This window comes from Phacochoerus africanus, chromosome 5 (genome assembly GCF_016906955.1).
Source record: "Phacochoerus africanus isolate WHEZ1 chromosome 5, ROS_Pafr_v1, whole genome shotgun sequence".
Taxonomy (NCBI): domain Eukaryota; kingdom Metazoa; phylum Chordata; class Mammalia; order Artiodactyla; family Suidae; genus Phacochoerus; species Phacochoerus africanus.
In genome coordinates this window covers 58,761,497-58,775,463 of record NC_062548.1, presented here as the reverse complement: position 1 = coordinate 58,775,463, position 13,967 = coordinate 58,761,497, and the positions used below count along the sequence as shown (strand labels likewise).

The 13,967-nt window shown below is 44.6% G+C and overlaps 1 protein-coding gene across 8 annotated transcripts in view; it reads right to left on the bottom strand.

The window, feature by feature from the left end:
- REV1 (REV1 DNA directed polymerase) overlaps nt 1-12,413 on the bottom strand; it is an 85,282-nt gene extending 72,869 nt beyond the window's left edge. For 2 of the 8 annotated variants that reach the window (XM_047781438.1, XM_047781443.1), the window contains exons 1-2: nt 12,238-12,409; nt 4,571-4,664 (exon numbers count right to left, since the gene is read on the bottom strand). In XM_047781438.1, the coding sequence (XP_047637394.1) occupies nt 4,571-4,664; nt 12,238-12,262 (119 nt within the window). In that variant the 5' untranslated portion in view covers nt 12,263-12,409. Of the gene's footprint in view, nt 1-4,551; nt 4,665-12,237 lie in introns of those variants that run through there. The other 6 variants (XM_047781445.1, XM_047781444.1, XM_047781439.1 and 3 more) reach the window with 6 other exon arrangements.
- Between the last annotated feature and the right edge of the window lie 1,554 nt (nt 12,414-13,967).

The following is a 13,967-nucleotide window of genomic DNA, read 5'->3' as shown; positions in this document are numbered from 1 at the left end:
CCAGCAAAGACCTGCATCTAGACCCCAAATGTATGTGTCCATATCCATGAGAAGTAGAAAACAAGAGATACTACCAACTTAACTGGTCCTCTGTCCTTAAGCAAATCAAGCAGTCAGATTTTTCATTTGTGGATAGAGTTGGATCAGACAAATTCTAGTCTCTTGCAGTTTTCTAAATGTATGATTCTATATACATCTACCCATTTTTCTAAAAAGGATTTTGAGATGAAAGTACACAGATTATGCTATTCTGTCCATACTTCCAAAAAGCAAAAGCTATGCACAGATTAAGGCTATACAATAAAGAATTAACCTTGCTCAAAGAGAGGTCTGGCCTTAGCACTTGGAATGTCCTGCCTGATAAGTGTCTTTATTTACCCGGCGGCCAAGAGCCACTTCAGAGAGTCTAACGATGTGATTTACAGTGGAGGTTTGGGCCATGCACTATCAACCTCCCATCTGTTTGACCAAACTCCAATAAAAAACTCAGGACACTAAAGCTTGGGTGAGCTTCCCTGGTTGGGAATTATTTGTGGATGCTGTCAATTGTCACTAACAGAAATCAGCACTGTCCCACACTCCAGTAAAGAGGACAATTCCAAGTTCCACACGTGGAACTCTCCTGCACGCCCCAGGCCCTTGGCTGGTTTTAACCTGTATCCTTTCACGAATAAATTATAACCACAAGTACAACAGCCTTCTAGTGAAGTACTGAACCTGAAAATGGTCTTGGGACTCCCCAAATTTGCAGCTGGTGTCAGAATGAGGGTGGCTTTGGAACTCCCAAACTGTGGAGTGGCAGAATGCCAACTGTCTCCCAGTGTTCATTTCTCCCTTTCTTTCAGTAAAAGAACACCTCTGCGACCCACTTTTAGTGAGAAGCAGGGTTGCCAAATAGATACATTTCTTCTGCTCCTTTAGAATTCAAGAGTGGCCATGTGACTAAGTTCTGGCCAATCGGATGTGGGCAGAAAAATGCATGCAAAAATCTGTGTCATATATCCTTAAAGCAATTTGTTTATTTTCGCTGGAACTCAGCTCTGAGGTGACCTGACTTCAACCAAGAGAATGTGGAAAATACCCTAGGGGATGGCTAAGCAAACAGAAGGCACTCGGGCCTCAGAATGACCTAAAACAAGCAGTCCTTAATGGGCTATGAGCTGGCAGCTCCCATCACAGGGGAGAGGACAACTTCCTCAGGGTCCCTCATCAATGTGCTTGAATCTCTGTCACAACCTGGCACCCTGGTAGTTCGTTAGCCTGCATCCTAACGAACATAAGTACATTTCAGTGTTAACATTATGCTTTAGAGTGAATTATTTCAATAAACTACACAGAAATGAAAGGGGAGACTAGCAATAAAATGTACAAGAAAAATGTCTGGACAGAACACTGCAAACCAGCTATAATGGAAAAAAAAATTTAAAAAAAAGTCTGGATATACAAGATATACAAGTTCATTTTGCACCCACTTCGCTATTACAAGACCTACATTAGTACCTGTCTTTGTCAACTAAAAGAAATCCCAAGAGAATTTTCGCTTCTATGAAAAAAAAAGGGGGTGGAGGGGAGTTCCCGTTGTGGCTCAGCAGGTTATGAACCTGACTAGTATCCATGAGGATGTGGGTTCGATCTCTGGACTCGCTCAGAGGCTCTGTGTTGAGGATCTGACGTCGCCATGAGCTGTGGTGTAGGCCGCAGGTGGGGCTCAGATCCTATGTTGCTGTGGCTGTGGTGCAGGCCGGCAGCTGTTTGACCCCTAGCCTGGGAACCTCCATAGGCTGCTGGTGCAGCCCTAAAATGGAAGAAAAAAAAAAAAAAAAGAGGGAGGGGGAGCAAAAACAGCATCCAGTATGTGTCCTGCAGTTACAGAGGAACTGCCCATGGCTGTGCACTGTGTCACGGGGTGTGTGAGCATCTCCGTTTTATCTCGCTTTATTTTGTGCCTCCATTAGCAGCATGAGTCCTAAGGTAAGTGTTTCTTTGCTTTCTGATATCTTGGATTGAGAAAGCTTTCATAGGAAGACTCTATTTTCAGCTAAAAGTGGAAACCTGTATTAAACCTGAAAATGCCTAACAAACATTTGTAAAGTCCCAGTTCAAGGCTAATCTTATTAACAGCAAAATTTCTATCCCAAACAATTCAATACAACAAATTTCTCTCTTATCCCTTTGGTTATTCATAACAATAAAAATATCTTCCCTAAAATGGTTGATTTAACAAAATCAGTCATTTGAAAGAGGTGTTCTAAAAGAATTACTAGTAATTTTCTTCCTTGTAATTACAGATTTTCACAGAAGGGAAAGGAAATGAAGACACAGTTTTAATAAAGTACAAAGAACCACCTTCTCTGGCTTTCCAAAGTGCAGTGAAATCAACTGGTCTCCAAACATCGTCCCTCACCTTCGTGAACTTCAAACCAGTGGCCCAGCTGGTTATTGAGCATCTCCACTAATGAGGCAGCTGAGAGAATACAAGAGAAGGCCCTGAATACCACACTAAGAAGTCCGAAGCTTCCTTTGTGAAAGTTAGGAGAGGCAGCGTGAATCTTCGTAAATAGATGATGGGGGATGGGACGGCTGCACAGAGACCTGACAGGTCCTCTCTGAGCCAAGTCAATGCCAAGATCTCCCAACCTGTCTCAGCATAAGTCCCCCTCTGTGTATTCCATCCACACAAAGCATTAGAGCTCCACGCTCACGAGGTATGCTGGCATCACGGTGGCACAGAACTACAAACAAATCCCACTGGGTAACTGCGATTCGAATATGGTCAAACTCACTCCTTTCTAGATCTGCTATTGGTTCCATCTGTCACAAATCTCTTTTCTCACAAATCCTTATGTTAAATGTAACTGCAAATGAAAATAGAATAGAATGTTTAAGAAATTGCCACTGCACTACTTCCTGGACTCTTTTCCCTTGCTTCAAGCCAAGAACTCCCCATCATACATTTTAAAAAGACAACGAACCCCACTACTTTTTAAGATGATGTGACATTCTAAGGAGATAGTACAATCTTCAAAAGACTCTAGAAGTCTTACTCAGCATAATGGTTTATTTAGCACTCTATGCCTGAATTAATAGATTCTATTTCTGAAAAACATTCTGTGAGTTCCAAGAGAATGTAATAACCTTTAAGTGACAACCAGAAATAAGATTTTCTACCGGGCATAAACAATATGCAAAAGAACATTATTAACCTTCAACACTGTAAACTTGAAGAGCTAGAAACTTCATCTCAAGAACTAAAATTCAAAATGGCAATTAAGTAGCTAAAACATTTTACAGCTTTAACAAATACAGCATCAAACACCACCACTTCTTTAACAAAAGTTTCGCTTCATAGGGTTAGATTTTCTTTCACTTAACAGTAGTAATAACCTAAGTCTAAAATTAAAAATTCAAAAAGAAACACCAAAAATCAAACTTTTTAGTCAAAATTATTGTGCTTTTAAATTACAAAAAATTTATGTAGTTTATAACCCTAACTACAACACAACTTGTTAATAAAATATTTGACTCAAATGAACATCAACCCAGCTTTTAAGTACTATTGTTATTGATGAAAGAAAAGGTTAATTTTCAACAGAAGGTAGTCTTTCAACATACATGAATAAATTCAAATGCAACCTGTCCCAGGTCTGAGTATATTAGAGCTACCAGAAATGCATTCTAGTTTGGACCGTCAAAACTGTGCTTCTGTTCTCTTCAACTACTATTCTCCCACAAGCAATCTGGCTGGCCTTGGTCCCTGGATCCAACTACTATTCTCCCACAAACAATCTGGCTAGCCTTGGTTCCTGGATCCTGGGAGACTCTACACCCTTGGGATTTCACAACTGAAAGGAGTCTCTTTGTTATCCATGGTGGACCCCCTAGGACCTCACCTTGTATAACAACAGGTGACTCCCAGTGGGCCTCTCATTTCAGGATGGGGCTGACCCTGCTGGAAAGGCCAACCAGGTGATTAAAGGGCTGGCTTTGTGCCACATGGCATCAGCCTGGCCACATGGCATCAGCCTGACCTCATGGAAGAGGAGAGGGGCTGGAGATGGAATCTGACCTTGTGTGCAGTGACTCAATCAATCTTGCCTATGTAATAAAACTCCAAGAAAAACTCTGGACCCTGAGGCTGGGGTGAGCTTCCCTGGGTGGAATCATGAGGAGGCAGGAGGAAGACATGTCCTGAGGATGTGGAAGCACCATGTCTGGACCCCCCAGGCCTTCCTTCCTCTATGTAGCTCAGCATTTGGCAGGTCCTCATTTCTATCCTTTATAATGAAATGATAGCAATTTCAAAGACAGCACTTTCCCAAGCTCTGGGAGTTATTTTAACAAATTTTCAAATCTAAGGGAGTAGTGGTAACTCCAAATATGTGGTCAGCTTGTCAGAAGTGCAGGTGGCCTGGAAGCCCTGGAGCCTGCAGCTGGCACTTGAAGTAAGAGGAGACCTGGGGACCGTGCCCTTGACCTGGAATGTCTGCCCTAACTCTGGGTAGTTAGTGCCAGAGCCATACCACAGCTGTAAAATAGAATATTCTGCCCTACCTTTCTTCTCAGGACTTACGGGAACTGATGAGAAGAAAGTTGAGTGCTAGGGACCATGTGGTTGCAGGTTGCTGTGGTGTAGGTCAAAGACACAGCTCGGATCCCACATTGCCCTAAAAAGCAAAAAAAAAAGGAAAAGAAAAATAAAAAAGTCGAGTGAAGGCACTCTTGAGTGACTTTTTTGGTTATGCTCTCAAAAAAGAGAAGAAACTGTAACAATATTTTTTAAATTCAGGACTGTCCAAGCTTAAATTTTTAAAAAGGCTTAAAATAGGAGTCCCTGTGGTGGCACAGTGGAAGCAGATCTGACAAGGAATCATGAGGTTGTGGGTTGGATTCCCTGGCCTCACTCAATGGGTTAAGGATGTGGCACTGCCTCACTCAATGGGTTAAGGATGAGCTGTGGTGTAGGCTGCAGATGAGGCTTGGATCTGGCATTGCTGTAGGCCGGCAACTGTAGCTCCAATTTGACCCCTAGCCTGGGAACCTCCATATGCCACAGGTGCGGCCCTAAAAAGCAAAAAAAAAGGCTTAAAATAGCCAATAAGTCAGCTAGAAATAGAGCTTGTTACAAGGTAAAACTGAAAAATCTGATGAAAAGCATTAAGAGTGAGAAATCTAAATCATAACTTAAATTACATAATTAAGACTAGTGCCTAAATGATAAAAACATATTAAGTCCATTCACAGCAATCTCAAGTGTAGAAATGAAGGCATTTAGAAAATGGGAAATTCAGGAGTCATGACTCAGTGGTTAACAAATCCGACTAGGAACCATGAGGTTGAGGGTTTAATCCCTGGCCTTGCTCAGTGGGTTAAGGATCCAGCATTGCCGTGAGCTGTGGTGTAGGTTGCAGATATGGCTTGGATCTCGAGTTGCTGTGGCCCTGGTGTAGGCCAGTGGCTACAGCTCCGACTGGACCCCTAGCCTGGGAATCTCCATATGCCTCAGGAGCGGCCCTAGAAAAGGCAAAAAGACCAAAAAAAAAAAAAAAAGGGAAATTCAGCTAGTATCTTCTGACGAAACGTCCCAAGAGCTCATTTTTTAGCCTTGGTTCTGATCAGGAATGACTGAAGGCAACAGCATTTTGGTTCCTCAGACACTAGGTTCAAGTACAAATGGTTCACATCACAACCAACTTTTTTTTTTGCCCATCCCTAACTGATTTTTTAATTTAAGAATAAAACCACAAGACCAGACTGGTTTTTAAAAGGCTTCTCAAACCATCCTACGTGCATAAGGCAGTAAGTTACCGGCCTACATGAGAAAGCATTATAACTCCATTATAGAAGGATTGTTTCTATTACCTTAAAACCAATGATTTAAAAAAAAAACTCAAGAATTTATTAAATCACAAGTTTATAAGAAGACCACTCAATTCTCCATGCTCTTGAACATAGGACACTAAGCATACAAAACTGGTCTTTTCCTGGGTGATGAAGGGCATAGCTTAATGTAGAAGAGAAAAAACAGCTTTAGAATTAAAAAAAAAAAAAAAAAACCACAAAACCCCAGTTCTAGTCCTTTTTCCCCTCCTAAACAGTCAATGACTCTCTGGATCTCATTTCCCTCCAGAAAAATGTATGGGCATGGCCTAGAAAATCTACAGGGTTCATTCTAGTACTGGCATTATGACTCTATTAAGCATTGAGAAGTCAACGCATAATTTGGATATTCTTCAACATGTCAAAAATCATCAAAATTTACCACAGTGTAAAAATGTTCCACACCAATGCGTTCCTCCTTACCAAAAACAACAAAGATCTGCTCCATAATCAGCAGAAACAGATGTATTTACCTGCCACCTGAAATTTATTTTAGCTTTAGGCAAATTTAAAGGCATTCATGTTTTCCTAAATCTGATACATCTATTACATGCAAAACCTTTTCTAATTACAAAGCTGGCCTTCCATGACACATACGATGCTGTGACTTACTTCTAATGACTTAATAGGTGATTTTGCACATCATCAACTTATTAAAATGTTTCACACATATAAAAAATTGCAGGCGTTTTAGTAAAAATGGCCCTTAACTTACAATGCTTCAATTTATATAACCATTCTGTACTGAGAGAGCCATTCTGTTCTCTACTTTCAGTACAGTATTAATAAGTTACATGAGATGTTCAACACTTCATTATAAAACAGGCTATGTGTTAGTTGATTTTGCCCAACTATATGCTAAAGCTGGTGTCCTGAGCATGTTTAAGGTAGGCTAGGCTAAGCTATAACATTCATTAGGGTAGGTGTATTAAATACTATTTTCAACTTAAAATGCATTTAATGGAAAGTATTCCCACTGTAAGTCATGGAAGATCTACAGTAGTTAAATCCAAAAGTAAAAAGAAAGCAGCCACAAATGACACGGATGGTAAAACTGCCACTTATTTCTTTGTTGTTAACTAAAGAATGACACAGGACCGCCCATCGTGGCTCAGTGGTTAAGGAACCTGACTAGGAACCACGAGGTTGCAGGTTAGATCCCTGGCCTTGCTCAGTGGGTTAAGGATCTGCCATTGCCATGAGCTGTGGTGTACGTTGCAGACGCGGCTCAGATCCCATGTTGCTGTGGCTCTGGCATAGGCCAGCAGCTATAGCTCCAATTCGACCCCTAGCCTGGAAACCTCCATATGTCTTGGGTGTGGCCCTAAACAGACAAAAAAAAAATTACATATATAAAATAAAAGAACATCGACACATAGAAATAACGGGATAAGACATAACGGCAAGCTTCCAAACAGAAACCTTGTTTTTATGTCCTCATAACAAAATGGTCGAGACTTTTGGTTATGGAATCAGGTAGAAGCAGATTGAAATCCTGGCTTCTGTCTTACCTATGTGACCTGCCCAAGCAGCATCATTTCTCTAAATCTGTTTCTTTATAATACGTCTACCTTTCATGGTAGTGGTGAATATTAAATGAGACACTGCAAAGCAAAGAGTCTGACTCACACAGTAAATAGTTAATGATGTAGCAATTATTATTAAAATTTGGAACAAATGATACATGGAGCAATATTTCAGTTTTCTTTTTTTCAAGTTTCAACCCAAAGTTTAGGATCCTACAGATTGAAGTTCAGACTGAGAAAAAAAAAAAAAAATGCTTCTACAAAGAGGCATTCTACTAAGGACAAGTGGATGAAGAAAAATAACTGGTATTATGCAAGTGTAATTACCACAAGCAGAATCTCAGTTTCTAAGAATTCATGTTGCATTACCTCTGTTATTATAAAGTTATTGTCTGTCCCCATTAATTCTTTCCTATCTAGTATGCTAAAGAAAAAACAAAAATCACATAATGAAAAGAATGGAAAGGAAAAAGGAGATATGAAATAGAGCTGGTTTGCTATAAGCTCTACTTAAGAACCAAATACAGAGTTCCCATCATGGCGCAGCAGAAACATATCCAATTAGGAACCATGAGGTTGTGGGTTTGATCCCTGGCCTCGCCCAGTGGGTTAAGGAAGCGGTGTTGCCGTGAGCTGTGGTGTAGGTCGCAGACATGGCTCAGATCTGGCATGGCTGTGGCTGTGGTGTAGGCCGGCAGCTATAGCTCCAATTCAACCCCTAGCCTGGGAAACTCCATATGCCGCAGGTGCGGCCCTAAAAAGCGGTGGGGTGGGGGGGGGCAGGCATAAGGAAAGAAGGCAGAAATTGAACACACTAAAGATGACAAAACATCACTCCTTTCCCAAATACTACAAGACTCACACTTCAACTGGATCTTCAAGGGTTTTCCTGTTTTCTGCCTCCAGCAAGTCCTTTCATCACAATCTCATCTCCAGCTGAACTTCAAAGTGAACTATATAAAAGCCACTCTGGTGGGCGGCTATTGGGATAATCACTCTTAGCATCTTCCACAGATCTTAAGAATGAAAAAGCTGACTTACACATTAAGACTGAATACTGGTCACCATTCTTGGCAGTTTATTTTTTAATCTGTTCTAGACATCCACAAAACAGATTTATTTTAAAAAGGAGTTCCATAGACATACTTCGGTAACCAAAAAGATTCAGTAAAAGATCAAATTCAGTGATTGCATTTTTATCTCATGCAAAAACACAAAATCCTAAGTGAATAGTCCAAGGTAATTTCAAGTATTGGTTTTAAAAACTGTGAAATAACCCTGTTATAAGCACTTCATATATGTTTACTCAATTATTTACCATAATCCTATAAAGTAGGTATTAGTGTCCCATCTTACAGATAAGCAAACTAAGGCACCAAAAGATAATGACTTGCCCAAAGCCACAACAATCAGCAAACTGTAGGAGCCAGGAGTCTGACCCCACTACTGATGTTAATATCAACTACACTCATTCACTCAGGTTTTACAGAGAGCCTACAATGTCCCAAGCACCCTTCTAAGCACCAGGGACAGAGCCATGAACAAATCAGACAAGACCTCTAGCCTCCAGTAGGGGGGAGGTCTTGGAGCAAGACAGTCTAATAGGGTAAATGGGTAAATAAGGGAAGAGTCTATCTTCACCTTACAATAAGTGCCAAGAGAAATAAAGCAAAATGAATAGAAAATGACAGAGGGAAGGGCTGGCTTCTATTTTAGGGATGAGAGAAGGGATGACATCTGAGCAGCAAAGAGATTTCAGGGCAAGATAACCACCAGGAGGAAGGGGTGGCCCAACCAAAAGAACAGCAAGTATAATATCCCTAAGACAGCAACAGTTTGGTTTGTTCAAGAAACAGCACAGAATTCTGATTCAATTCTAAGGGTAAAGGAAGCTTTGGGAGGATTCTGAGTATGTAAGTGACAATGGATTTAAGATTATTGCATTAGGAGTTCCCCCTCATGGCTCAGTGGTTAATGAACCTGACTAGCATCCATGAGGAAGTGGGTTCAATCCCTGGCCTGGCTCAGTGGGTTAAGGATCCAGCGTTGCCGTGAGCTGTGGTGTAGGTCACAGACACAGCTCAGATCCTGTGTTGCTGTGGCTGTGGTGTAGGCCAGCAGCTACAGGTCTAACTGGACCCCTAGCCTGGGAACCTCTGTGGGTGCGGCCCTAGAAAGACAAAAAGACAAAATAAATAAATAAAATAAATAAGATTACCGCACTGTTATAACAGTCTAAGTGAGAGATACTTGAACTGAAGGCTGTGATTCAACATACTATTTCTAAGTAGATGAGATACTGAGAGAACAGCATGCAACCTAATTTTTCCTGAAAAAATTTTTAAATATCCTTCTTCAACCTCCATTCGTAATCTGACTTTGAAAAAAATCAGAGATTCTTTTTTTTGTTGTTGTTGTTGTTGCTATTTCTTGGGCCTCTCCCGCGGCGTATGGAGGTTCCCAGGCTAGGGGTCGAATTGGAGCTGTAGCTACCGGCCTACGCCAGAGCCACAGCAACTCGGGATCCGAGCCGCGTCTGCAACCTACACCACAGCTCACAGCAACGCCGGATCGTTAACCCACTGAGCAAGGGCAGGGACCGAACCCGCAACCTCATGGTTCCTAGTCGGATTCGTTAACCACTGCGCCACGACGGGAACTCCCAGAGATTCTTTTTAATATCCATGTTAATGCTTTAGTGGGTGCTGTTATAGGAGGAAAACAAGATTAAAAGGTATTTCTTTCACTTTCAAATGTTCTATTTAGCATACTGTATTAGTTACAATATGCCGCATACGCTCATAGCTCTTAAGAAGCAGAAAGAGCTTAACTACTCTTTAGTTCAGGACTTGTTCATTTATTTGGAGACAAGAAGTTTCTTCTCACACTTTGTTTCAGCACATCCCAACTCACTCTAGACTGTGAACTGCAATAAAGAGCTATACCAAAGGGATCACTATCTCCGTACCATACCAGGGACTCACTAGATGCCTACATTTAAGAACTCATTTATTTACTCCTCAGCTACCCAAGGTGGGAAATGTCTTCATTATACAAATGAGAAAAAAAAAATCAGAGCTATTAGTAACTTAAATTGTCCAAGGTTACACAGCTAATAATGGACAGAGTCAGAATGTAAATCTACATCTAACTCTGAAGTTCCTGTCTTTCTACTATAGCAGCTATTAAAGAAAAGACTATGAAATACATATTACATGTAGTCGTTCTAACTTCTTGTTAGTGACCAGCCTATTGCTGGCGAACACAGGATTTCTTTCTTCTTACACAAAATCTGAGCTTTGAAGTTGGGGGTGGAGAAAACAGAGTGACCATACATATTCAAACACAGAATTTTGAAAAGGCATTTTCTACTTGAGATTTCAAAGAAATTAATCCTAAAAGTGTGATTCCACCTTAAAAAAATATTAAATCTGTACTGCTTACTATGAAAACAGGAGCAAAGTTCTATGACAATTTGGGTACAGATTCTGCCCTCAATAGACCTAAAGATAGAGAAAAAGAAGCTATGAATAAAAGGACAATCAGAGCAACACAGGATAAGTGACAAATGAATGGAGAGCCTTCTAGACCAGGGAAGGAGTCCTGGAAAAAGAGGGAGTTTAGATGAGCTTCCAAGAGTCATCGGAAGTACAGGGAGGGAACTACAGGCTAGCAGCATCTGCTCTAAGCCAAGGCTATGTGGGAAAGCTGCGATGAAGTTTGGAAAACCTGTAGAAGTTAACAGGATGGGTTACTGTGCAGTCCCCAGAAAGAAGCAAGGTTGTGACTGTCCTACCTTAAAGAGGAAATGGCTAATTCTCAATCCCACAGTGGAGAGGCCAAGCAAAAGCAGACATATACAATTCAGCATCGTTAAAGTCCTTACCAGTTAGCTACAAGCCCTTTTATGGCATCTACTAGTCTATGTTATTTTCACCTAAATACCACTTCTAAGCTTAGTTACCTGAAAAGACGTGAGAAACAGAAATCATCTGCAATCTTTTTTTAAATCGGGGGGGCCGGGTGTCAACTCAGGAGTGATACACCAAGATATTTCTTTACACACTGGGTTTCAGTAGTAAAAGCGGTGAGAGAGAAAAGGAAATGCCCCTTTCCATCGGCACAGGTGCTGAATCATTTTCACAGGGAGCGAAGCGGCAGGTGTGAAAGGGGCACTTGTCAGGACACCTGCGGAAAGGTGCCCTGCACAGCGAGGCAAGAGATAAGTAACACGGAAAACGAAGTGAGGAGAAATTGCCTTCGGAGAGTCGGACACCGATTCCGGGATCCAGTGGGAGGCGAGGGGGCTGCTGCGGAATGAAGGGGGGCGATGCCGCGGAAGGAGACCGGGTGGAGAATCCAGCGCTTGACCCCAGCCGACTGCCGGCGCCGCTGCCCAGCCACCCGCCGGACGCGCGCCCGAATGAATGGCGCGGGACTGAATGGCCGGCCCGGCGCCGGCGCAGGAGGAGGGAGTTTGCGGCGCAGTCTGAGCGGGGCCCGGGAGGCGTCCGCCGGCGGGACGCGGGGGCGCGGCGAGCAGGGCCGCGGGCGCGAGTCGTCCGCGCGGCGCGTCGGAGGGGCGCCCGAGCGCGGGCGGCGGCGGGCCGGCCGCGCCATGGCGGAGGGGGAAGGGGAGGTCACGCGTTACATAACCCGGCAGCTGCAGCGCTCCGGGCGCCGCGGGCGGCCCAGGCCGCGCGACCACGGGCCGCGGTGGCCGGACTGGCGCGCCCTACCCCGCCCCGCCTCAGGCTGTCCACGCTCGGGCCGCTGCCGGGCGACGCGGGGCCGGTCCCACCCCGCCCCCACCGCCGGCCCAGGGGTCGCTCACCTTCCGCGTTGCCCCAGACCACCATGCCCGGGCACGGCCGCCTCCTCCGGCCTCGCGGGCCCGGGCGCCGCCGCCGCCACCGCCGCCGCCGCACGGTGCCCTCGCTGGGGGCGGGGAGGAGGGCCGAGGGAAAGAGTCGCACTGCCGCGCCGCGGTCCACGCTCGCCACACGCTCGCCGGGGCCGGTCTGCGCGCGCTCGGCGGCTGCTGTGCCCCTCCCCCTCCAGCGGGAGCGCGCGCCGCAGCTCCGCCCCGGGCCGCCCCTCCCCCTCCGGTGGCCGGCGCGCTCCCAGGCTCCACCCCGCCCCGCGGCGGCCCGCCCTGCGCGCGCGGCTGCGGCGATAGTCCCCGCCCTGGCCCGCACTACGCCTGGCGCGGCGCACGCGCCAGTTTCCAGCCCTACCCCGGGCGACCCTAAAAGACTCGCTCGGCGCCCCTCCCCAGCCCGCCCGCAGGGGGCACGCCTCCGCGGCACGTGACCGTCTCTCTCGCTGGGGCAGAGAGGAGCGCCGCGCTGGCCCGCCTTTCTCATCTTCCCGCCAGCCCTGCAGCCGGAGACTTGAGGCCTCTTCGTCCGGGTCGCGGCGCTGTCCTCGCCTCAGTGAATCTCCGCCCCACTCTGCGCTCCCCAATTGGGAGGACACAAGTGCAGGGACTGACCATGCTTAAAACCCTGGAAAATAGGTCTGAAGATCCGCAAAACACCCGGGTGCCCCGCCACTAGCACTTGATTTACAGTGACATCTAGTGGAGAAAGGGACACACGTGAACTGAGACTGCTGTGTCAGGGAGCAAGTGGGAATGAGGGCCCACAGAGGTTAGTGGGAATGTACACTGCGCCACGGGATTTAAGCATTGCCAGCTACCGCAGTGGGCTCGAACACCATTGCCCACGCGATGAATGCCCGCCTCGAATGCACGTGGACATTTGTAAACCTTCGGCAGGTGTCACATTCCACAAATAGCACTGAGGTTACACGCGAAAGCAATTTGCCACTAATGTAAAAACAAAAAAATCGAACGTTATGTATGCTTGAATATCATTTTAATTGAGGGCCTTCCAGCAAAAGACCGTAAAATAAAAGTTATGTAAGGACCATTTCCCCCCTTGGCAGAGTTGGTTTGCCTGGAGATCTCACGTTGGTATTGTATTACAGTACCAGTAGTCTTTATTGTTGTAATGCGCGAACATGACATCCCTGCAGTCTCCACACTTTTCCCTTATTCCCTTACCTAAGAGTCTTGAGTTTGCACGTGCTTAGGAAACAATTAGTACTCTTGTGAAAACTGATTTTTGCAGAGCTGAGACATGTTTACTAGTAAGTCAGAGAATATTCAAATGACTTGTTTATTTTTTTTAATTAAGCCTCTTCGTTTTTGCCATTTTATAGACTTTTATGAATGCACTTCGACTTCAGTATTCTTGTTAGCTAACGCCTCAAAGTCAGGTTGCATGCTTTTCTGAGACCTCACAACTTAATGCACATGGCATAATTTCAACAGGCTCACAGACAGTTGCCAGCTGCAAGATCAGGGTGTCGTCTGAGATGCCACAGAAGTGACATCCCCTTATTATGTTTATATGTGTGTCAGTATATGTGTATATATGTGTGTGTCAGTATTCCATATATATATAAATGTAAATGTGTATATACATACATATACACACTGCAGGCTGCCGTCGTGGGTGGCAGATGTGGCTCAGATCTGGCGAGGCTGTGGCTGTAGCA